The sequence below is a fragment of the Aotus nancymaae genome, unplaced genomic scaffold (genome assembly GCF_030222135.1).
Source record: "Aotus nancymaae isolate 86718 unplaced genomic scaffold, 86718_ANA_hifiasm-v0.15.2.pri h1tg000010l, whole genome shotgun sequence".
Lineage (NCBI taxonomy): Eukaryota > Metazoa > Chordata > Mammalia > Primates > Aotidae > Aotus > Aotus nancymaae.
Genome location: NW_026988421.1, coordinates 18,210,689 through 18,236,786, shown reverse-complemented (window position 1 = coordinate 18,236,786; position 26,098 = coordinate 18,210,689). Strand labels below are relative to the sequence as shown.

Here is a 26,098-nt window from a genome sequence, read left to right as displayed (position 1 = left end):
ATACCCGCCAGATGTCAGTCTGAGCTCTCCTTTACTGTGACTCTTTGGATATATGGGAGTCAGAGAGGTGCTTGAGGAGACAGTCTGTCCCTTATAGGAGCTAAAGTGCTGAGCTGTGAGCTCCGTTGTTCTGTTCAGAGCTGCTGGGCAGGTACGTTTAAGTCTGCTGCAGCGGAACTCATAAATGCCTTTTTTTCCCAGCTGCTCTGTCCTGGGAAGGTGGGGCATATAAGTTTCTGTCATGCTGCTGCCTTTTTTCAGGGATGCCCTGCCCAGCAAGGAGGTAGCCTAGTCACAGTCTGCCAGCAGAGGCATTGCTGTGCTGCCGTGGGCTCTGCCCAGCTGCTGTGTGAACTTCCTTGCAGTTTTGTTTATAGAGGTATAGTTAGAACTGCTTCGGTAATGGTGGTCTGCCTCAGTAATGACGGACTGCCTCAGTAATGGCAGACACCCTTCCCCCCACAGAGCTGATCCATCCCGGGTCCAGCTATGCTTGCTGCGAAACTCTCAGTCCAGAGCATTTCAGATTGCTAGTCTTTGTGGAGGTGGGACCAGCCAAGCCAGATCACCTGGCTCTCTGTTTCAGGCCCCTTTTTTTCAGCTGAACAGGTGACTCTGTCTCCCAGGCGTTCCAGGCACCAGTTGAAATGGCACCCAGATTTGTGTGAGTTTTTGTGCGGAGACTCACTGTGCCGGCTGAAACAGCTGTGCTGGAGACTTGTGGCACTTTTCCACCTGGGAATCTCCTGGTCTGTGGGCAGTAAAAATTTGTTTGGAAGTGCAGTAATCACTCATCCTCTGTGTTTTTGCTGGGAACTGCAATCCAGAGCTGTTCCTATTCGGTCATCTTGTCCAGGGTCCTAGAAATGTAACTTATTGGCTGGCGTGGTGGCTCAGGCCTGTAATCCCAACACTTTGGGAGGGTGCGGCAGGCAGATCATGAGGTCAAGAGATTGAGACCATCATGGCCAATGTGTTACAACCCTGTCTCTATGAAAAAATACAAAAATTAGCTGGGCATGGTGATGCGTACCTGCAATCCCTGCTACTCAGGAGGCTGAGGCAGGAGAATTGCTTGAACCTAGGAGGCAGAGGTTTCAGTAGGCCGAGATTGCATCACTGCACCCCAGCCTGGCAACACAATGAGACTCTGTCTCAAAAAAGAAAAAAGAAAGGCAACTTCTTGGGCTCACCTACCCCACACACAACTACTGAATTAGAAATTGTGGATTCAGGTCCCAGCAATCTGTGTTTAAACAATCTGGCCCTTTCATTTTTCAATTGATTTATGCATTATCTACTTCCACAAAAAAAATTTGAAGTATCTTACTATAGATGATCAAGTAGGCATATCAAGAGCAGAAAAAATTAACCCAGAACAAAAGATAGAAGCCAAGGGGTAAAGAGGTGTGTGTATGTGTGGTGGGGTGGGGCAGGGGTGGCAGGGCTCCATGAAGACCTAGAGGAATGCTTTAACTATCAAGGATTAAACTGACCCAGGGCTTCAGACCAAAACATGTTGGATTGCATAGCTTACATCAGTCACTGGTACAAAATGAATTCTGCCCTGTACTGTCAAGAGAAAACATTTTTAATTAGGAAGGAAACTAAGTGTAATGGTGGTCTTTGAAAAAGACAAACTAAGAAACATGACAAATCTTGTTCTTGAAAGCAGCCTAAAATTGTATAGATGTATTCCTTTTTTCATAATTTAAGTAAATCTTATGAGTACCAAAGCCCCAGAACTAAAGGGATAAAGGTCAGTCCAAGGGCCAGGTATGTTGGACTAGAAAATGTTGAAGAATGAAGGCCAGTGGCCCATAAGAAGGCATTTGACATGACTAACAGACTTTCTTTTTTTTTTGAGATGGAGTCTCGCTTTGTCTCTCATGCTGGAGTGTAGTGGTGCAATCTCAACTCACTGCAACCTCCACCTTGCGGGTTCAAGCGATTCTCCTGCCTCAGCTCCCTCAGTAGCTGGGATTATAGGTGCATGCCACCATACCTGGCTAATTTTTTTCGTATTTTTAGTAGAAACAGGGTTTCACCATGTTGGTGGGGCTGGTCTCAAACTCCTGACCTCATGATCCACCCACCTCAGCCTCCCAAAGTGCTGGGATTACAGGCATCAGCCACGACACCCAGCCGACTGACAGACATTTTTAAAAGTGTACATGTCCATGCTCCATATCTAGGGAATTAGTCAACCTACAATAAGGGCTACACAACTCTGTTTATTAAAAGTTTCCTAGATGATTCTGGTACACACTAGCAAATGAGAATCTTTGCCTGAGTCTGTGACCTTCAAATTTCAGTCATCTCACTTAGGTCTTTAAAGCAAATACATGCAGAAAATCTGAGAATGAGAGCACTATCTAGAAGCTGAGAACTCAAAAAATTACCATTTGTCAAGTTTCTGTTGTCAATTGAGAAAAGGTCCCAGTGCCATAGACCCAGGATAGCAAATGGATCTTACCCCCTGTGCCAACCATGACCAACTGCTTGACTGCCTGGGGCATTTCGAGGAGAGGGTGTGTTGCAAGTTGTGTTCAGGGCACTGTGATTGATTGATGATACCTGCCAGCTGTTTGGTGTTTAGGAGATGTGGCATGCATGGCATATGTTTGTTGACCTTATTCTCAGGGTTATATAACTGAATAGAAGAAATGACATTTTGTTGACAAATTCAATAAACTGACTTACCTCTCTGAATTTTTCTTTCCAAACCTTTTTTTTAAAAAAAAAAAAAACAAAAAACAAGATATTTCTCTATCACTCAAGCTGGTCTAGAACGTTTGGGCTCAAGCAATCCTCCTGCCTCAGCCTCCTGAGTGACTGGGGATATACAGGAGCATACCACACTCAGCTAATTTTTTTCTTTTGAGAGACGGGGTTTCCCTCCATTGCCCAGGCTTATCTCAGACTCCTGGGCTCAAGTGATCCTTCATCTGCCTCAGCCTCCCAAAGTGCTGGGATTATAGGCATGAGCCACCACCAGTCTATAAACTTGATATCTCTAATTTTAAGCCACCTTTAATGTCAGTCTTCTCACTTTCTTAATTTTCCCTTCTCATGATTTCCTGCCAGATATTTCTTGAATGTTAATCATCCTGGATATGGTTTGGATCTTTGTCCCCACAAAAATCTTATATTCAATTTTTAATCCCCCATGTTGGAGCTGGGGCCTGGTGGGAGATGATTGGATTGGATCATGGGAGTGGTCTCTCATGGTTTAGTGCCATCCCGTCAGTGCCGGTCTCGTAATAGCAAGTGAATTATCACAATATCAGGTTGTTTAAAAGTGGATAGCACCTTCCCCTCACTCTCTTGATTCTGCTCCTGCCATGTAAGCCATGCCTGTCCCCACTTCGCTTTCCGCCATGACTTAAAGCTCCCTGAAGCCTCCCCGGAAGCAGAAGCCACTGTGCTTCCTGTTACAACATGCAGAACCATGAGGCAGTTAAATCTCTTTCCTGTCTCAGGGGTTTACTTTATAGCAATGTGAGAACAGACTAATACAGTCCTTTAGGTAAAAACTTTGTGTTTCTTACAGCTCAAATATAGCAGCCTTTATGTGTAAGGCCTGTTCTCTTCCTGTATCCATTGTCCTGTTTTTCAGGCTTAATAACTTTACCTTTTCCATCTATTCAGTGTATCTATAGTTTCTTCTCCTATTTTAACCTAGATATCTTCTTTCTTTCTGTGTGCTCAGAAGAGTTAAGATATATAAAAATACTATATAAAACATACGTTTTAAATTTATGAGTCAGTGTAAACATTTGTCCAGGCTTTGAATTGGGGCATAAATTAGATTTTTTTTTTTTTTAAGTATAAGAGGTATAAGAAGACAATAGGCCAGATGCGGTGATTCACTCCTGTAATCCCAGCATTTGGGAGTCCAAGGCAGATGGATCACAAGATTAAGAGATCGAGACCATCCTAGCCAACATGGTGAAACCCCGTCTCTACTAAAAATACAAAAATGAGCCAGGCTTGGTGGCATGTGCCTGTAGTCCCAGCTACTTGGGAAGCTGAGGCAGGAGAATCACTTGAACCCGGGAGGTGGAGGTTGCAGTGAACTAAGATCACACCATTGCACTGCTGCCTGGTGACAGAGCAAGACTCTGTTTAAGAAGAAGAAGAAGGAGAAGAAGAAGAAGACAGTAACTTCAGCTTCTTCCAGATGAGTTCTAAATATTTTGTATGAATCAAAAATATTCTCTGCCACCCCCCCATCTCACACATATATAATACATACAAATTAAATCAAAATGGATCAAAGACCTAAGTCTAAGAACTTAAACTATAAAACCCTTAGAAGAAAATATAGGGACAAACCTTCATGGCATGAAGTTGGATGAAGTTGGCAGTGGATTCTTAGGTATGACACCAAAAGTACAAGCAACAGAAGAAAAATACAGGTTAGACTTTATGAAAGTTAAAAACTTTTATACATCAAAGAACAGTATATTGTGTGTGTGTGCGCGCGCGCGCACGCCTTAAAACTGAACAACAAAAAAAGTTTAGTATTAGGATGCCTTGTCCTCTACATTGTGACGCGTGTTTGTTTTATTTTTAATTTGTTTTGGTTGTTGTTAATGCAAAGATCAAAGGCCTAGGAGTCAGGAGATTTAGGATCATGGTTGTGGCTCTGTGGGTAATTAGCAACATGATTTGGGTAATCTTGGAGATCTCCACCTCCCAACTTCCTGCATTCTAGTTTGTTCATTTGCTCAATTACTTTTTTTTTTTTTTTTTCCAAGAGACAGGGTCTCTCTCTGTCACCCAGACTGGAGTGCAGTGGGACAGTCATAGCTCACTGCAGCTCAGTCTCCTGACCTCAAGTGATCCTCCTGCCTCAGCCTCCTGAGTAGCTGATACCACAGGCCTGCCCTGACACACCCAGCTAATTTTTACTTTTTTAAGAGATGGTGATCTCACTATGTTGCCCAGGATGGTCTCAATCTCCTGGCCTCAAGTGATCCTCCCAGCTCAGCCTCCAAAAAGCACTGGTGTGCATAGCATGAGCCACCATGCCCAGCTCATTTGTGCCATTACTTTTACAGCCCACATTTGTTCTAAAAATTTTTATTCTATTCTTATAAATTTATAAAGGACTTGACCGTATTTTTGAGTGGTTCCAATGAACAAAAATTTCCTGAGCACCTGCATATGTCCTATACTGCCTCTTGAAATGCAGCGTATGCCAAGAAGGAGAGATGGCCTCATCTTTAAAGTCATTTAGAGTCTAATGGAAAAGAACATTTAAGCAAGGAGTCACAAACATCTATTCCTTCGGCAGCCAAGCAGGGAACAGAAATGAGTGAAACAAACCAGTAGGGAGGTGACAAACTGGATAGAACCTGGCTCTTCTAAAGAGAGAAGCTGTAACTCCATTCCAGCCTGTGTTTACCAAGTGGGAATAGGAACTCAGTGTTGCCAGATATTCCAAATTTCAAAAGAAACTAGAAGTTTATCGTTTTATATGAAACCTCCTGTTGAAAAATTTTTTTGTTGTGATTGCCAACTGGCTCAAAAATGCTTAAAATCATGTTTCATAAGAGCAAAACACGTTTGCTAGCCACATTAAGTCCTGTGGTCCACCCAATAGTGACTTCTCAAATAAACAGATAATTAAAAAGCTATACATTCAGTGATAGCAATGTGTGCAGAGTGCACAAAGAGTACAGATAGTGATTAACTCAGCTCAGAATGATTTCTAAAAAGCCTTTCTAATTACTTTCTAGTCACTTCTCAATTCTTTAAGCACTTTTTGTTTTTTTAGAATGAGTAATTCATTTACCCTGGAGAGCTGGATGACGCTGAACACGTCTCCCTTGTCTGTTAAGTAAATACTTGTTTGGTAAATTCCACAAGTGAGCCTTTGGAATGTGTTTTGACAGTTTTGCCCATTCAGGTTTTCTGCTGCTTCATCTCCTGGCTTTTTACAGGCTTTATTGAATTGTGAAAAAGGATGTCCTTCCTGCTGCTCAAGTCTCATTTTATAGAATAGAATGGATTCATTCTCGTTTTTGAATGGAGCTGTAATTAACATGGTTCCTTTTGTTTAACAACCTCAATTTACATAGTACCTGCTCATTCCCGAGCATCATTACTGGTAGCACAGCTTCATTGACTGACGTCTGAGGGCTCTGGGAATAGTGTTTGTTAATTATCTGCAGCAAACCAGGTAACTAAGGGGAGGTTCTGCTACTATGACTTTGATGAAAGTAGCACTGATGATTTTTTTTAGTTGCTTAATGATAGATTTGATCATCTTAAAGCAAAATAGAATACATACTCAGCTGCTGAGAAGGTAGTGTTAACTCATAATTGCTTAAACACACATACACACACACACACACACAGAGGCATGGTCTTTCACTGTATTTCTTCAAGAACGCATTGTTTACCTTCAGTTGATATGAATGTATAATTTTTTTTAATAATGTCATCATCAAAGTGCCTGTAAATATTTTATAGTACATAGTAAATGCTAATGTCCTCAGAGGCCAAGCAGGCTACTGTAGGAAGCAGTCTAATGTTGAGGACTTAGGCAAAATGGAAACAATGTGATCTGCTTAAAAGCATTTAAGTTTCTGTTGTTTCGGGTTTTTAAAAACTTTATTCTGGGGGCAGGATGGGAATACATCTATGAACCTAATTTGGCCCCATGCTCTAGTTTGCTTATATGCTCTATGGAGAAAAAGAGGCATTCAGTGTTTAGAGTCACTGAATTCTTTTATTTAGTTATTTATTTTGAGATAGAGTCTCACTCTGTCGCACAGGCTGAAGTGCAGTGAGTGGCGTGGTCTCAGCTCACTGCAACCTGTGCTTCCCGGGTTCAAGTGATTCTCCTGCCTCTGTCTCCCGAGTAGTTGCGACTACAGGCACACGCCACCATGCCCAGCTAATTTTTGTATTTTTAGTAGAGACGAGGTTTCACCATGTTGGCCGGGATAATCTCGATCTCTTGACCTCGTGATCCACCCACCTCAGCCTCCCAAAAGTGCTGGGATTACAGGCATGAGCCACCACGCCCAGCCTGAGTTCTAATATTTTAAAGCCAGAAGGGACACTACAGATCATCTAGTCTAAGACTCATTTTACATTTAAGGAAACTGAGGCCCAGAGAAAGGAAATGTTTTGCCTAAATTAAACCCCAAGTGAATACTTCTTGATTTCTTTGAGTGAGTCTTAAAGACAAGGGATTTGGAGATCATTTTACAGATGGTTGTATTTCCTCATCCTTCAATGCAGTGGACACTAACCACGTGTGGATACTGAGCACTTGAAATGTGGATAGTGCTACTGAGAAACTGAAGTCTTATTTTGTTTTATTAATTTAACTTTAAATAGCCCCATGTGGCTAGTGGATACTGTATTATGTTGGAGAAACTCGGAAATTAATGCTTTTATCCCTAACTTATTACAGCCTACCTTAAATAAATACACCACTTTACATATAAGTCAAGAGCCAGTCAACAGTATACTTCTGTTTACCTTCTCTTCATCTTTTGTGCTGTTGTTTTCATACATTTTGCTTCTGCATATGTTATCGCTATTTTTATTTTAAACAGTTAATTAGTTTGAAAGAATATAAGAGAAAAATGCTTTCATTTTTATTTTTTAATTTATTTTTGAGGCAGGGTCTGTCTCTGTCAGCCAAGCTGGAGTGCAGTGGCGCGATCTCGCCTCACTGCAACCTCCGCCTCCCGGGTTCAGCTGATTCTCCCACATTAGCCTCCCGAATAGCTGGGACTACATAGCATGTGCCACCATGCATGGCTAAGGGATTTTTTGGTAGCTATGGGGTTTCACCAAGTTGGCCAGGCTGGTCTCAAACTCCTGACCTCAAGTGATCTGCCCTCTTCAGCCTTCCAAAGTGCTGAGATTATAGGCACACACCATCACCTGGCTAATTTTTGTATTTTTTAGTAGAGACAGAGTTTTGCCATTGTTGGTCAGGCTGATCAAGAGCTCTTGGCTTCAAGTAATCCACACACCTCAACCTCCCAGAGTGCTGAGATTATGGGCATGAGCCACTGTGCCTGGCCTGCTTTTATGTTTATCCACAGATTTACCATTTCTGGTGTTCATCATTCTTTCTTGTACATCCAGGCTTCCATCTAGTGTCATTTCCCTTCAGCCTGAATAAGTTCTCTTAACATTACCTCCAGCTTACTTCTGCTGGGTAATACTTTTTGATTATCAAAAAATATCTTTATTTCACCTGAATTTTTGCAGGCTCTTATTGCTGGATATGGAGTAATAGAATGACCTTTTCTTTTTTCTTTTTTATTTCATTTTAGGTTTTGGGGTACATGTGAAAAACATGCAAGATTGTTGCATAGGTGCATACGTGGCAGTGTGATTTGCTGCCTTCCTCCCCTTCACCTATATGTGGTATTTCTCCCCATGCTATCTCTCCCCAACTCCTCACGCCCTGCTGTCCCCCCAACTCCCCCCCAACAGACCCCAGTGTATAGTGCTCCCCTCCCTGTGTCCATGTGTTCCCATTGTTCAACACCCGTCTATGAGTGAGAACCTTTTATTTTTTCTTTTAGCACCTTGGAACATTGTTCCATTGTGTGTTTGTATTGTCTCTGATGAAAATTCAGCCTCATTCTTATTATTGCTCTCCTGAATGTGTCTTTTGTTCCACTGTTAAGATTTTTTTTTTTTTTTTTTTTGAGATGAAGTGTTGCTCTGTCGCCCAAACTGGAGTGCAGTGACGCAGTCTCAGCTCACTGCAGCCACCTCCTCCTGGGTTCAAGTAGTTCTCCTGCCTCAGTCTCCTGAGTAGAGTTACTGGGACTACAGGCGCCCACCACCATGCCCAGCTAATTTTTGTATGTTTAGTAGAGACAGGGTTTCATCATGTTGGCCAGGCTGGTCTTGAACTCCTGACCTCAGGTGATCTGCCTGCCTTGGCCTCCCAAAGTGCTGGGATTACAGGATGAGCCACCACACCCAGCCAAGATTTTAAATTTATCTTTAGTTTTCAGAAATTTGACTAAGAGATGACTAGGTATGTTTTTTATTGTATTTCTCTTGCTCAGATGTTGTTAAACTTCTTTGATGTGTGGATTAGCATTTTTAAAAAATACAAATTGGAAAAGTTTGACAGTTCTTCAGATATTTATTCCATACTATTTTTTGTCTCTAATAATCTCTTTTTCTGGGAATTAATAACATGAATGTAAGACCACTTGTTATAATCTCACAAGTTATTGATGCTGTGTTCATTTTCTTAAGTTTTTTTCCTCCTTTAGTTTGGATAGTTTCTATTAATTATATTTATGTTCAGTGATCTTTTATTCTGTAGTAAAGGATATTGTATCTGGTACACGTAGTGAATTAATTTTAATTTTTTTTTTCACTCTAGAATTTTATTTGGTTTCTTTTTAGAGTTTCCATTTGTTTCTTGATAAACTCATACTTTCAGCAATTATGTTTATCTTTTCTTATAAATTCTTTAACACAATTATAATAATTCTAAAATCTTTGTCTGCTAACAGTAGTGACTAGAATCTATTGGTCTATTCATATAGACTGTATTTTTCTCTTGATGATTATTCTTTTGTGCCTTTTGGCATGTCATAATTTTATAGTATTCCACACATTGTATAAAAAAGAACAAGAAAATCTGAAATATAACATCCTGGGTTTGTTTTCCTCTAAAAACATTTTACTCTATCTTATATTTAGATAATAGAAGGATCAGATTCTCCCAAAAGTTGAGTTGGTGCTGAGCTGAAGCTGTAATAAGATTGGATTCATCTGTGATTAGTGTGCTCCCAACCTGTGTTTATGCCGCTTCTTAAAAACAAACAAACAAGATATATTGTCAGTGTTTGAGCTGGGAGTTGATTGATCTGCAGTTTCAGATATTTCTGAGTTCACCTTTAGATTCAACTCTGACAGCATCTTAAAATATAAGCACACAAGAATGTGTGGGAATATGTGATTTCTCTTTACCGACCAGCTCCTTCTTTATTGCCTCTTATTTGGCAAATTTGAAGATTTAGGGAGAAATATCAGACCAAGCAATTTGTTTTTGTGTTTAGAGTTCATCTAGATTCCATTCTGTTTTGTAAGCCTACGTCATCATTTAATGCCTGATGATTTCTCTTATCCCTATAAATTCTATTTATGTCAGGCTCATTCTCAGAACAGGCACTTGCCCTATGTCAAAGTTGGTATCAAAGTTGCCACAACTGTTTGCTCACACATGAAGCACTTGATTCTCTCTAGAATTCATTAGAGCTTTTACCCATCTATTTACTTCCTCCAGGAAAGTTTGGTAACTATTTTGTCTGGGTTTTTCTTGTTTCCATGGGAATGGTCATTTGCATCTTTCTATGGCATCTTTCTACATCCTAACTGGAAGCAGAAGTTCCTCACACGTCTTAGGTTGTCAAATAATGAAAGATGTTGAAGAACTCTTTTCCATTGTCCTATTCTTCCAGGTATCAGAAATTCAAAAGACTCTTCATGCCTGAGTAACATCAGTATAGAGGATAACCTAGCTATTTGGGGCATGATAGCAGAGGCAGTGCCCAGGAAGGTATGCTAAGTGCCAAAGAGGGACTGACCCAACCACTCCATGATCAGATCCCTCCTGAGAAAGCTGTATGTGAATCCATCCCTCTGCTTCCTGAAGCAGCAAGTTTTCTACCTTTATTAGACTCACTGGCCAGAAGTTCCCAAGTCCTGTTCAAAATTCAGTGCTCCAAATTGTTAGGAAATATCACTTGAAGTTTTTTCATCTGTCTGATTGGTGTTCCGCAATACACATATGAAAACACACGCTTCAGCATAGCTCTTTTGCAGAATTCCTGCACTTCACAAAAGTCCCTATATGCAAACAATAGTGGTATAACTGTGAATGCCTTCCACCTGCCACTAACATTGCTGGTGAAATTTTCAAGTGCCAGAAGATAACCTTGTTTTCTCTTAGTTCTTTAAGGAAGGCCCAACTTGCTGTTTTCACTTGTTAAGATAATTTGTTGGAAACCACATTCTTAACAAAGTTTATAAAAAGAAAATTAAATAAATATAGGTGTGCTGAGGATAATCACTATCTTCTGGAGAGTATCCTTTGTGTAGCATAATGCTTTTTAAAAAAATATTTAATTTTAAATATTTTTAAATATTTAGAGTGTATCAATTGGGATATTTCCTGATGAATTAGATTTAAGGCTCCTTCCCTTTCAGCCAGTTTATAACATGATGTGAGCTTCAGTGAGTCCTGATTTCTTATAGAGAATATTTAAACTGCTCACCTCCAAAATACAGGTCTAATAATTTTTTTTTAAAAAAAGTGTTTATTCATGTTAGTCTTATGATAGACTTATACTGTTGTTCTGATGGCATTATTATTTTATGAGTGGAGAGACATGATGCTTTCAGTGATATAAGCTCATCAAATGAAGTCTTATTTTCATGATGTCAGGCCAGTCCTTCAGGAAGTATGTTGCTAGATTTGAAGTTGTCTGCTTCTTTCTCTATTTCATTATAGGGCAGGAAAGTATTCAGTACCTATTGTGTATGTCTTCCAAAAGATTGGAGAGTAAAGGAAATGTTAGCCAAAAACCCTTTTGCACATATGTTTTCCTATAAAAAGGGAGCTATGGATCAAGGATATGATTGATTCTGGGTAACTGTAAAAACAAAAATTCATTTAATGTGTTTGAGAGCTCTACTCCCAGGAGGATTCCCAAGACCCCTGTGGAAAGGAGAGAAAAGCAGGAAGGAACTCTTCCTTCCAGGAATTCATTTATCATGCTCATACTGGCATGTGGAATTCCAGCATACAGCATCAGTTTTTATTTCTTGTTATGGTTCCCATTGTTTCTTAATCTCAAGAAGACCCTCACAGTCAACAAGTATGATATTTATAAAATTTATGATTTCTCAAATTACTTCAAGAGCAGCAGTGTGGCTGTTCTATTCTTAAGGCACTATGGAAGTTAAAGAACTGACAATTTAAATATTACATCTGCCATTGCCTTAGGCCTCTGAGCTAGTGTTCTTTCTTTTTTGGTGTTTTTGGTGAATACTTACATCTTAAGTTAAATTATTCAAGAAAAATAAACCTAACAGTGTTTCTAATTATTTAATGAAATAATCACAAAACCAAAGATAGTCTGTATTAAAAATAATCTCCTCTAATTTGTTGTCTTGTTTTGTTTCGGTTTGACTAGAAACATGGGCCCCACGGTGGAAAAATAAAAACCCAAATAACTTTCTTTACATGAATTATTTGTCATTCCGTAATAGTAATCATTGTGATATATTTGGCCTGAAATTTTCTTTAGTAGATCCTTAAAATGGGAGACAGAAAGAAAGAAATGAAAAAGAATTATGTTTCCAACACTGCATGGCCTTTGGGTGTTAAGAGCAGTAGACAGACACTGTTGCCAATGTCTTCTCTTGCTAGATGGAGTTAGTACTTGAGATGCTGAGCTATGTCTAGGGAGACAAGGAGATTGTGGGAGTGGTTTATAACTCCTGAAAAGACCCAAATCTTCACTTCTTGTTCGTTGATTCCTTCAGCAGCAGATTATAGGTCCACTCAGAGTAGAGTTTTCCCCTCAGTGAACCTGATAGGATGATGAATCTATTACCTGCTTTCTGATGTTGACTTCTCCAGAGCAAGAATAGGTCACAAACCTTACACATACTTTATTTAATTCTCTTACTTCTTCATTCTTTCCACAGATACCTACCGGGGTTACTATACTGGCCACAGACACAATAGTAATAGCCTATTTCCTCTTCATTTTATTTTATTTTATTTTATTTTATTTATTTGAGATGGAGTTTCACTCTCGTTGCCCAGGCTGGAGTGCAATGGCACAATCTCAGCTCACCGCAACCTCCCCCTCCAGGGTTCAAGTGATTCTCCTGCCTCAGCCTCCCGAAGAGCTGAGATTACAGGCATGTGCCACCACGCCCAGCTAATTTTGTATTTTTAGTAGAGACGGGGTTTCTCCACATTGGTCAGGCTGGTCTTGAACTCTCAACCTTGGGTGATACACCCACCTCAGCCTCCCAAAGTGCTGGAATTTATAGGCATGAGCCACTGCACCTGACCTCCTCTTCGTTTTAGATTACAAGTGATAATACCATCAATCTGAACAGGAGAAAATATGATATAAATAGTATTTTGCTGAAATAATTACAGTGTTCATGGTGCTCATATATATTAAAGGTTTTAAGTGAAAAATGAATTATAATTGCTATATTGTGTTGATAAAAGAAATCCATGTAAAAGTAATAACAGCATGACAGAGTTGAATATTGTCATGCAAGAAAAGAAAAAAATTCAACTTTAGTTGTTTCCCTCTTCTCCATTATTGATATCATCTTCCTCTTCTGTGATGCTTCCCTGGGAGCCACGTATCTTACCCAATTTTACCTTAAGGATAAATTGTATGGGGTTCATAATAAAGAGCTGAAATAAGCCTAAGAGGAGCCACTATACTAGGAAAGAATGTTAAAAATTTGTATGCTGTCAAAAATATATTTATGATAGTGTGTGTAACTGCTTTTCTATGAGTTGGATTTTCTGTCATTAAGGGACTATGCAGTGCTTTTTCTGATGTGCCTTGAAATGCAAACTCTTCTGTTAACACTTGTCTGTAACTCTTCCATAGCAGTTCTTTAACTGCTTAATCCTCACTACTGGCATGGAAGTTCCATGAGTGCAAACACTTGTCGTTTCCTGGCCATATCCCTGGCACCTGTACCTGGCACACAGTGGAGACTCAATGATTATTTGCTGAATGCTCTGAATCTTACATTCTACATCATGACATGCCTTTTTATGGGACCCTATGGCTTCCACAACATTTTTACTTAGGTTATCTCATTGGACCAACTTGGTGAGAAAGGCAGGACAGGTATTTCATCCTGTGAATAAAATTGCAGTTCAGGTGAGCTACAACAGGACTAAGATAGGAGAATGTCAAAGTCATAATAGTCCATTGATGTTTTTATATCAATCAGTCATCATTCAATAAATGCTTATTATTGTTGTAGGCCAGTCACTGTGCTAAATATTGTAACCGAATTACCTTATCAAACTCTTATAACAATCTCATGATATAGTACTATTATTATTATTATTCTCGTTTATGGATAAACTGAGGCACAATGAAGTTAGCCGCACAGCTAGTAAAAGCCGGCGCTGGGATGTTAGCTCGGGTGGTGTAAGTTCACAGCCACAGCTCTCAGTGTTGCCTAACTACTGCTCTACATTTTTAGGGTGTTCTTTTGAAAAAAAAATCTAGCAGTGTGCATATGTGAGCCAAATAACTACCACGGTGACTTCTTACTGACTTCATTAAATTATTTGTTGTTATTATTATGATAGATGCTTGTTTGAATACTTATAAATGTTAATAAGCCAGAAATGACTGTAATAGGTATGAGTAAAGAGACAATGCAAGAGGGAAAAGGAGAGAGAGATGTGAAACAAGGCAGTCAGACAGGTGGCCAAGATTATAAGAGAGGCGGATCAATTGGCATCCTTCTAGTATGGAATAAGGCACCTCTCAGGTAATGGAAAACGAGTCTGAAAATGATTTATTCAAGGCAGCTGGATATTTGTGAGGTCAGGCCCTACCTACTGTCTTGTAAAATGGTCTACAGTTGGAGAAGAGACTGCCTAGTGTCAACCAAATGATGTGATCATGGCATGGGAAAACCTCATTAGAACTCAGCAGTGTGGCTTTTTAATGAATGTTCTAAATTGCCTATAACAGTACAAGGGTTTCAAAGTTCTGGGGTGAAAACACTGTCTCCAGCATGAGCTCCCCTCAACTACTTGAGAAGGAATGCACCTCACCTTGAGTTGACTCAAGTATCTATAGCCCCTGATAACACATTAAATGAGCCTTTGCCTCGAAGGAAACAGAAGCCTTAAGATAGTTTCACTACCCGTAAGCTACAGTCGGTGAGCGTATGAGGATTACTTATGCAGGGTGAAATTGTTCTAAATGGAGTCTGACATACATAGCAAAATGAAAAGGGAAAGGGAGAGCAGAATCATTAACATTACTTACAACCTGTAAAAACCAACAGCTAAATTCCATGATGGCAAAATAGACTAATGGACCTTAGATCTCCTCCACCTTTGCTGATATTTGCTGGTGTGGCCTGGGCAAGACATCACCTCTAAATCATTATTCTCATGTTGGTTATGTTCTACAGGTCAAATATCTAATTATACCTAAGATAAATGGGTAAATTTATCCAATACTGTTTATATTTTTCAAATACATGAATTGAAATATGTGTCTGATGTATAATGAATGCTACTTTAACATTTTCATGTCATTTTGGTACTTCTGAAAGTTATTCTCATATGCACTTTAAGTCATTTTTCCTTAATCAAATTTTCTCTTTTATAGAGCAAATTGGTCAGGAGATGTTGGAAAACCTTAGTCATGACAGAGAAAAGATACAGCGAGCACGTGAAAGAGTAAGTACAAGTGATACAGTTTTTTCACATATTCAGTAAATGAAGACATAAATGAAAGGCACTGGGACATAAACAATAGCAATTGGGTAGATGTGTATATCTAAGGTGAAAGAGGGTGTAAGGTCTGTGCAAAGTAAAAGAAAGAGGCTGAGATGGAGGAAATAGCAGCTGACTCTATGTCTCCATCCTAGAATGCTCCCGGGGGTGTTTTAGTTACTTCTTCTAGAGGAGATGGTCTCTGAGGGAGATTGTGGAGTAGGTCCATCCTTTAGAGTGAAAACTGTAAAATTATTGGTGGTCTTCTTTCCACAATTCATGTTTGCTAATGTTTTTAGGACTTTGAGCATTCATAAGTTAGAGACGAATTACCAAATGTATATGAAACCTTTTCAGCCTGTGCTTTGCTTTTATGTCCAGTTCTAGTACCCAGCTTAAAGCTTCCAGGATTACCTCTCACACGTCATTCTCCAAATCCAAGAATTTTCCAAGTTTGTGTAGCTGTCAGAAATGTATTTATTTTTGTATATTTGAACATTTTTATTGTTTGGATTTTCTATCATGAAATAAATTGTCGCTTGCCATGCACTTTAGGAATAATTCAATTGCATGAACTTCTTGTTTTGTTTTAACATTGCCGTTCTCCTCGTAGCTTCGGGAAACAGATGCTAATTTGGGAAAAAGCTCCAGGATTCTGACGGGGATGTTGCGAAGGTAAGAGCAAGGTAGGGACCTATCTTTCTCTCTGTCTCTTTTTAAAGATACTATGTTTTCATTCAATTGCAGCGGGGCATATTGCAGGCTTTTGAGCTTCTGCTCTTAGTACCCTGTGTCAGGACCCTTTTGAAATAACGGAGCACGGATATTAACTCTTGTTTGGACAGGGACACATATTAACATAGATTAGAGAGAAGGCTTGAGCTAGGGGGTTAACCTCAAGCTATGCAAAAAATTAGGGTTAGACATGAAGTATTTTTTTATAGCCTGAGGAAGGCCCCATGGCAGGAGCAGGCTGATTTTATTTTCTATTTCAATGGCCTTGTTCTCATGGAGGGAATGCAGACCTGCCATTTTCAGGAGCACACTTGCTATTAGCTTTGCTCTCTGTTGCCTTGTTTTCATTTCTTTAAGTGATGCTGTATGGGGAAACATTTCTGTTTTATGTATGCACTTAAAGATGATTTGTAAAGCGTCAAGATTATCTGAATAATATGAATTCATCGAGTTAGCGAACAAACGTTCATGTTTTATATGTGTAACTCAACTTTGATTGACAAAGTATGCTAAATAGGAGGAGAAAATAAATGAATGAATATAGGTAATGTTCTTATAAGTACATTCAGCCTGAAATTATTTCACATTCAGAATCTACTAAATAAAAATATCATCTAGCATGACTGTCAGTTTGTAACTGTGGATAGAAAAGTGAACCAACCAGAAACATTGAGAATGGCCTCTGGAATGGCTTAATTAGAACATTAAAGAAGGAAATCTTTATAGTTCCTACTATAGAGACAACCATCTAAAAATAACTGAAGTCTTCTCTGATCATGTATCCATATACAATAATTTGCTAAAAGTATATTTGCTGTGTAGATTTATTGCCTAAGAACCAATCAAATGTCTAGTGGTTTGATCTCCAAGGCTGTTAAGATTTTTCTAAGCAGCCTGACCAGTAGCAAGCCTAAAGTTCTTGGGACATTTCCAGCCAAGGCTGGCATAATGTGACATTCCCCCTCCTTTTCTTGAACCACCCCCCACCTCAACTCAGAATCATAAGCCACCAAATTCTCTGATTAAGAGTAATATGTAAATGGCCTAAGAAAAACTCAGAATTCACAGAGAAGGAAAGTGGCGATTGAAAGGAATGCTTCAGTGCCTATAGACAATAAAAAAGAAAGGAAGGGGAGGGGAGGAAAAACCTCTGTTGCTTCCCTGGGAGGGCTCCTGCGTCGTGAGCTGTAACGAATATTCTGCATATGTCTCCATTTTGTCAAATCTTATTAAAGAGTCCTCCTGCTTTGTGTCAATTGAGCTGTCTAGAAATCATTCATCATTTTTAGTGTAAAAAAATACATGTGGTTATTTAAATAATATCATATTAATGTTAAAGTTCAGCTGTCATTTAATGGTATGGTTTAATCAGATGTAGCATTTAGGAAAAATAGTTTATGCGGGCTCTATGTGGCTTTCAGGTTGGCAGATTCAAATAAGGATTTATGGGTTTCGAAACCAATGTATTTCTGTCCATGTTTCTGCTTGAGGTAACTCACCCTTTAGTGCAGGACACTGCAGACAGTTATTTCAACAAATAAAGCATCTCCTCATATTGTGTTTGAATAAATTTGCAAGTCATTTAGAGAGGGTGAAGCACAAACAACTTCTGCAACCTTTGACTGGGCTTTCTATAGGGAAATCATAATAACGTGGTTGTTTCAGAAGCCTACGGAAGAAAATTACACTGGTGAAATCTACATGGGGTTCTCTTTGTATGCAAACTCAGTCAGTCACTGACTCATCTTCTTTTGGGATGTGTCTAGAGTCTAAACAGAAATAAAAATTCCCAGATGGACATCACCTTGCTACATCTGAACCAAGGGTACTCTTAAGTCCACCTGTTCATATGCATGACAGTATTTTTCACTAGGCCCAGCCGGGATCTTGGTATCTGCCAGGATATTCAGGTATTTTCAACCAATGCCATAACCTGATATCGTCTCTGGGGACCAAATGCAGTGGTGGTTTTGTTTTAGTTTCTAATTACCATCCCATATGATATGCCATGTATTTTGGACTTGGGAAGACACACAAACATTTTACCAACCTCTCTGCTTCATTGTTTTGGTTATCTCATAGGAAAGCTCTCTCTAGAGAAGTAGAAGCAGGGTTTGTGTCCCAAAGCCTTGTATTGAATGCTCTGATTTTGCTTTCCCGTTATATCCCTCCCATTCATATAACTTTTGTTTCCAGCCCTGGTGAGCTTTCATTTCAGAAAGAAAAGCTGCATTCTCTCACTCTTCCTCTTACCAAAACTACATGGCTGTGTTGTGTGTCAACAAGTGCTTCTGATTTAAGAAATGTTATGATATTGAATCATGTGCTCATCTTCACAAATGTAAAAAGAAATGAATGAACTCTTTGTGCAGTGCGAGCATTTACCTGCATATAGCGTAAGCTTAATTATTTTCATATGGTAAATTCCATGTGTCTGAAAATAGTTAAATATTCTGTAGTATACCAAACCAAGGAATTGCTTTATTTAAAAGAAAGATTGCAGGTCATTTAAAAAATTTTTTAAACCTTGATTGTTCTTAAATTTGTAAAGTGAACAGAAATGGCTTGGCATGGCTCCTCATTTGAGTCATTTTGCATATGGTCTGTTGTGAAGACAGGTGAAAACTGTTCCATTGGTACCAGGATCTGTGCATATGTCCACTTGAGTATCTGTAAAACTCGCCAAAAGCAGATGGGGAAATTGAAATTAGTAAGCAACAAAAATTAAGTTTATAAAATCCAGCAGCCGCTAAATAATCATCTACCACTCATGTTTTTTAATCTTTTATTAATTCAAATAAGGTAAATATCTATTTCCTTCCTTCTTTCCTTTCTTCTTTTCTTTCTTCTGCTTACTCATTTCCTTAGTAAATATTTAATGTACGTATGCCAGGGCTGGGGATCCTGAAATGAAACCAATTTTATCCTCACTACTTCAGTGTAGTAGAGAACGTATGCATAAAAATGTACTATGGAAATTCACAAAATGAATGGATTCTCAAGGCAGCTGTTGAAGATTCTGCAGCTCCAGTTAGTCCTTGCTGGTCATTAAAAGGGACACCAGGAAAAAAAACAACTAATAAAAAACATGAGTTAAATCGCTATAAAGCCAATGTGTTTGGAAAAAAGTAGGGAAATAGAAAATGGTTTATGGAATCATGACAAATTTTGAAAAGAACTAAGGTATGTACAAAAAATTGACATATAACATGTAGTTTAGTGAAAAAGCAACTCATTCAACCAAAAAGAAATTGCTCCTCATGTAAGCATACCATACTACCAGAAGAAAGAAAACAAAGGAGAAAATTGATTCATTCAGAATTATAATAGTAAAACTCGACATCAGAACGCAGCTATGGCTGATTTCCTGGAAAGTAATTTTTCTTCTATCCTGACATAAGATGGAGAGCTATCTAGGGACAAACTGTTCATTCCCTAACTCTGTAGACAGAGCTTAAATAAAGTGGAATTCAGATAATAATGAAAATGGTCATGAAACAAATGACCATTGATGTTGTAACTGGGTCCAAGAAATGGATTTTTTCATTGCCTTTCACAAAATTTGATGGTTATAATTGGCTGTCTTAAAGTGTCACAGTGTCACTGGGAGGTTTAAATGTTTCTCTTCATAGGTATGTATTTATTTGTGTCTTTATGTGTGTATTTTTTCTATACCTTTGAGCAGAAAGTCTTATTCATTCAAACTGTTGGCAATCAGTAAAAATGAAAATTAAGATTTTCAAGATTCTGAGTCAGAATAAAAAGAAATCATGATTCTATTTCCTTTTACCTCTGAAGAGTTAATGATTGATCACTAATTGTATATTTATTTCTAAAAGTATATGAAAAATGCCTCAGGAATGTAACAAAGTTATGGTTTAAGGGCTCTACTGACAGAAATTTACAGGACTTGTTACAACTGCACCTTGGCTTCTCCACTGCATTGTATATGCTGGCAAGGGGCTTATTAAAAAAATGGCATAGGCCAGGTGTGGTGGCTCACTCCCATAATCCCAGCACTTTGGGAGGCCAAGGCAGGCAAATCACTTGATGCTAGGGGTTCAAAACCAGCTTGGCCAATATGGTGAAGCCTCATCTCTGCTAAAAAATAGAAAAACAAGTAGCCGGTTTCAGTAGCTAGTAGTCCCAGCTACTTGGGAGGCTGAGGCATGAGAATTGCTTCAGCCTGGGAGGCGGCAGCTTGCAGTGAGCCAAGATCATAGCACTGCACTCCAGCCTGGGTGACAGAGTGAGACTCCATTTCGAAAAAAAAAAAAGGAAAAGAAAAAAAAAGAAATGGCATAGATGATTGTTTAACACATATTCAGTTTGACAATCTCAAATCATATAATTTCCTCTCTCCCCACACTATCTATGTTCGCCCCCAACTATTTACACACACACACACACACACACACACACACACACTGTCGGATTGTTTTCTTCAGAAAGTGAATTTTGTTCGTCCTTCCAATAAGAGTATGGTTAACTTCTTTATTTATGGAGCTGCTGAGAGGTCTTTTGTAACGAATCTGTAATATAAACAAAGCAGACAGCATTAAATGCAGTTGACCTAGCTAGCATCATTCATACAATGTTATTTAATACACATATTTTTGTTAGAGTTACTTTTGAGTCAGCCTGGGGAGTCATTGCCACCTATCATTGCTATCATATTTTACATTTTAAACAAATTCTTACTTTGGTAGAATGACACGTAAAACATCTGGAAAGCTTAAATGCACTGTCAGAATGATTCCTAAGAGTAAGTATACTAGGAATGCCAATGCAAGATCTGAAAGTTATAGAAATATAATTTTTAAAATAAAAAAGGTTTAATCTTACATATGCCATGACTAGATGTTTAAGCTTCTTTTAAAAGCTCATTCTTTTTTCTCCTTCATTTTGCCCAGGAAACGTTCTGTTTTATTCTAATTGTTCTTATTACAATGTCTGAAAAGTCAACGGTAGAGAGTTTTCAAGACTTGTGAGAAAAATATCCTTGAAAATTTGCTGTCAATTTTTACGCACTGAGGAAAGTATCTTCTCTGATAGTACTCTGCATTTATATTTTTACTTCACTGTCCCTATCGCTTTTTCTTTTCTCTGTTTCTCTTATTCCTCTTTCTCAGGACATTTTACTTACTGGTGATGAACTTGGGCCCTGACCTGAAATTAGTGTAGCAAAATCCCAACGTCTAAGCTATTCTTCAGCTTTTAATCAAGTGCTTATTCTTTCAGAATAAAGTGAATGAATTTGCTATAGATTCTTTGCACTAAACAGATTTAGGATCTGAGCTAGGATAATGCTACAAAGAGAATTTAAAAAAAAACTCTTGGTTCTTTTTCTGTGCATAAATTTATTTCTGTACAATTGAGTCATTGCCTTTGTCCTGTGACCTCTTCAGGGCCAACATGGGTAACGTTTTTACCACGCTAAAGAACACCTTTGGATGTGCTTATCTGTTTCTCTCTAGTAACATGCTTGTGCCTTTAAACATGGAATTTTGCTCTAGGGTCAAACATTTGAATGCAGCACCTTATCTATGATAACGCTTACCAGCTGCACTCATTGAGCCCTAAGTGTATATGTGACCCTAAATCATGTATTACATATATTACCTGATTTTATTCTTAACAGTTCTGTGAAGGAGGCAACAGTATCCCCATTTTACAGGTGAGGCGAACTGTGCTTAGTGAAGTTAACTATCCAGATTCACATATTGTAGAAAGCAACAAAATTAGGATGTGAACTTGTTTGTTCTTTTGATGCACTACACAAGATTCCCAAAGGCCAGTTTATGAATCACAACCAGTTTTCACAGACTAGTGGTAAAATGAGAAGAGTAAGAACAAACAATTGAGTTTTTGTTATGCCAACTCTTGCTGTCAGACGCCATTATAATTCCATTTCTTCTGTGAAATAATTGGTGGCGGTAAATGATTTCCTTAAACTAATTCATTGTTATAGTAAATAGAAAAAGAAATACTTAGAAATATTAAACATTGGCAATCACATGTCAGTCCTCCCTCTGTGCCGTGCCCCTCTCTCATTTCACTGACCAGGAAATTCAAAATCCATACTATACTATGCCCATTAATAACCAAAAACATTGCTACTTATGCACCCTCTGATAGGTAGATAGCAGCCACAGTCCTAGATACTTGTGGTACATTATCTTCTTTCACTTTCACAATAACTCTATAATCAGATACTTTTACTCCCATTTTAAGAAATAAGGGAACTGTGAGTAAATATCATCAGGTTCTACATAAGTTGTCTGCCTCTAGGGCCTGGTTTTTCTACTGCACAAACTATTTATCCTTCTGTGCAGACTCAGTTTCCTCACAGATGGTCAGACCACCCTTCTGGGTGTGCAGACAGTTGTTCCTGAAAGCGATGAACAAACCCTACGAGATCCCACTATTGAGGATGGACTGAAGGTGCTTGGTTGCAGCTACTGTGTGCCGTAGGAGTCCCAAGTGAGTGTGTTCTTAAGGAGTCCTTTAGAATTGTTGTATTGCTATCCATAGACTGTGTGGCATTAACCAGAACCAAGAAAAAACAACACTGTTCAGTAGAAGAGTCTATAATCTCCCTTACCTGTGGCATTTGACAAGTGTCATTGTTAGGAAATTTTATTTCTATATCTAGCTATTTATCATCTGGAGTCTTATTCTTGCTGGAACAAACAGTCCTGGTCTTGTTTAATTATTCATGTGAAATTTCTATGTATGCGTCCAGAGGCATATGTCCCAGTAGATAAGGGGTAGTAGGCTCTGGGGCCGCACTGGCTCTGACACTTTTTAGCTATTAACCTTTAGCAAGAATCTCACTTCTCTGTACTTCAGTTTCCTCACCTGCAAAGTAGGGATAACAATAGTCTTTACTATGGAAATTTGTGTAAAGGCACGGATACATGTAAAGTGCAGACAACGATGCCTGGCACATAACAAGGCGTCAGAAACATTGAAATATTGGTTATTATCATTATCGTCATTGGTTTAAAAAAATACAGCCTGAGAGCAAAGACTAAAATCAAAATGTTAATTAAGAGTTCTTTTAGGTTGATGAATTTTAAACTGATGTTTTTAAATTTTCTTTTTCCATTTCTGGAGTTTCCTAGGAATTTTTTAAAAATTAAAAATACATAATAATAAATCCCATCTTTTCCTTATGTCCCTGCTTCTATCAAAGCACCACCATTCCCCCTTCCTTCTGGGACCCTCACTCAGCAACACTTCTCGAACTGCCCTAGTGCACTCCAAGTACTACCTGGAGCAAAGCAATCCTCCAGTCTCACACGTTTTTCCCTGTCATTTAGGCTGTTTAGGGAGGGGGGACTCCTAGTTGGTCTCTGTGCTGCTTCTTCCTTTCTTTTGCTCTTTCAAATATTATTGACCAATTTACTTGGAGAGTGCCAAGTGAATGCTGTTTCTTCTGCGCTTAGGAATCTCCAGTGGTGATGCCCAACACAGCATGCCTTCCTTAGTCTAATCGCTAAGGTTCTCCAGTGAACTTTCTAGCCTTGTTTGCTACTGCTCCCTTTGGGTAGAAAGTATGGTGACTACTTGCAATCTCCAAGCTAGCTTAACTCTTCGCTCATTCTAGACATTTGCTTTGTCTTGTTACTTCTACCTGGAATGTTCTCCTTTTGCCCCCTATGTAAGTCAAAATCTTCCACGTGCATGTGGCAAAAATGGCCAAAGTGGCCATAAGCAAAAAAAAGGAAATATATCACCTCATGTAACTAAATTGTTCAAGGGTAAAGCAACTTGAAACAGTGAAATGTAAAGGTTCCAACAATGTTGTCAGGACTGGGTCTTGCTCTTTCCATCTCTCATCTCAGATCGCTTGCGGATGAGTTCTGGCCTTCGTCAAGGATTCCCCTGGTGGAGACAAAGCTCTTGCAGCATCGCAGTGACAGCCATTGAATATAGCAGTTTTTTTCATTTGAATGCTTTCAGTGAAAGTAATAGAATGGATTATTGATTCAGATTGGTTCTGGTTAGGTAAAAACTCCATTAATCTATGATTTGATGTTCTAGACATGGGACCCTGTGCAGGGGATGGACAAACAGACTGAGAATGGCTGAGGCACAGTCCCCTCAGAAGAATCTGAGAGCTTTTTTCAGAAAGGGTAATGGATACTGGGTGGGCAAAAACAACAGATGTTACCTTTAGAATATTCCAAATGAGCTTTGGTCTATGCTCTGGATCTCAGGTGAATTGATCTCACTCTCCCTCAAGCCTTCTTCAGTCTCCCAGCCAGAAATGATACAAAGAAAGATCTTTGTTCTGATCTTTCGCAGCAGCTTTTACTTCTCACAAGACACGAACATCATCCACTTGGCAATGGCATGTATTGTCATCATTAGCAACTGTGTTTTCATTTTCTTCTGGATTTTTGTTATCCTCCACCTCATCCTCAAAAGGATGCTTTACAGCTCCCCCACAGTACTGTGCAACCAGCAGAAATAACAAAGAGAAGAAACATAGATGAAAGAGAAAAGAAAGCCAGGGAACCATGGTGGTGACTCCTGTGCAGATTCCTAGGCAGGTTTACAATTTCCCACCTGAAGGCAGAGCCGGATGCACAGTCAGCTGGAGGATCCACAGTGGTTCATAAAAGTGAAAGTAACCTTAGTCAAGGCCCAGCATAGCCTTCTTGCCACATAGATAAACTCTTGATAACCAGTTGATAAGGTGGTTACTGGGGATTGGTGATGTCACATGCAGCACATTTCTGCCCCCAAAAGAATGAGGAGTTGTTACAGGACCAGTTGTCTTCAGGATCCCGAGGTCAAACCTCACTTCTCTATTGTGAGATACTGCTGGTCAGGAGCCTCCTCACAGTTGGCTCACAGCCATGTTACCCTGATATAGGCCTTCCCTGGAAGAATGCCTAAAAATTGTTTCAGAGTTGTTATCTGGGTTCATATGGGTATAATTTAGTTGAAACCCTGCGGGTTTTTATCTATTGCACTTTGGCTACATGTAAACATGTTCGTTCCAAGATAAAATAGGTAACTTCCCAATAAGAGAATATTTTTCTTCATTATTTAATCACAATGGAAACACATCTTATCTTTTTTCTTGATTGTGAGCCACAATTTGACCTAATTTTTGAATTACTTTCCTTTTATGATTTTCTTTTTTTCCCCCGCGATGCGTGCCATTCTTTAATGCCACATAGAATATGAAGGGTGCACTTTACCTTCTCCATCAATGCCTTCTTTGAACGCAGCCTTGAGCTGTTAACTTGAAGCAAGGAGCCCTAGGCCTTCCTTATAAACAAGTAATGGAGCCCTTAGCCCCCCTTATAAATGGCTATTTATTAACATATACCATCACCAAACAGCATTTTACAATTCCAGGCCCCCCACACCATTACACCACTGTCTGCTCCATTGTAAGTTAAGGGAGGGCTTTGGCCATCTGTTTCATTAAATGCCAGAAGCAGCAAACAATATCTGAACTTTATAAATCGAAGAGTTGGGGCTTCTCCCTCCACAAATCTCCCCCTTCTTCGACTGCCACCACCGCCACCACCACTACCACCACCATGTTTTTTTGTTTGAACGCTCACATTGTAAATTAGCGTATTCACACATCAATTTTAAAAGGCTGGCTGTGTTATAAGATGGGACAAAGCAAGCTCAGTAACAGCTCATGCACAGTGCAGGTGGTCGAGCTAGCTGCTACCCAGATCAAAAGTCAAACAACTGTGAATCTGCTTTTGAAAGTGTAGTTAAGGAGACAAGGCAAGGCTTATCTGCACAAACAAGGACGAGTTATAGATATACATCACAAAGGCAGGAGGACAAAAGGGG

At 39.1% G+C, this 26,098-nt stretch overlaps 1 protein-coding gene across 7 annotated transcripts in view; it reads left to right on the top strand.

The window, feature by feature from the left end:
* Window positions 1–26,098, top strand: part of VTI1A (vesicle transport through interaction with t-SNAREs 1A) — a 419,413-nt gene that overhangs the window by 207,607 nt on the left and 185,708 nt on the right. For 5 of the 7 annotated variants that reach the window (XR_010341747.1, XM_064373873.1, XM_012448004.2 and 2 more), the window contains 2 exons: window positions 15,423–15,493; window positions 16,143–16,204. Coding sequence is in view for 6 of the 7 variants with exons in the window: in XM_064373873.1 (XP_064229943.1) it covers window positions 15,423–15,493; window positions 16,143–16,204 (133 nt within the window). In the remaining variant the exon portion in view is untranslated. Of the gene's footprint in view, window positions 1–15,422; window positions 15,494–16,142; window positions 16,216–26,098 lie in introns of all 7 variants that reach the window. The other 2 variants (XM_012448007.2, XM_012448008.2) reach the window with 1 other exon arrangement.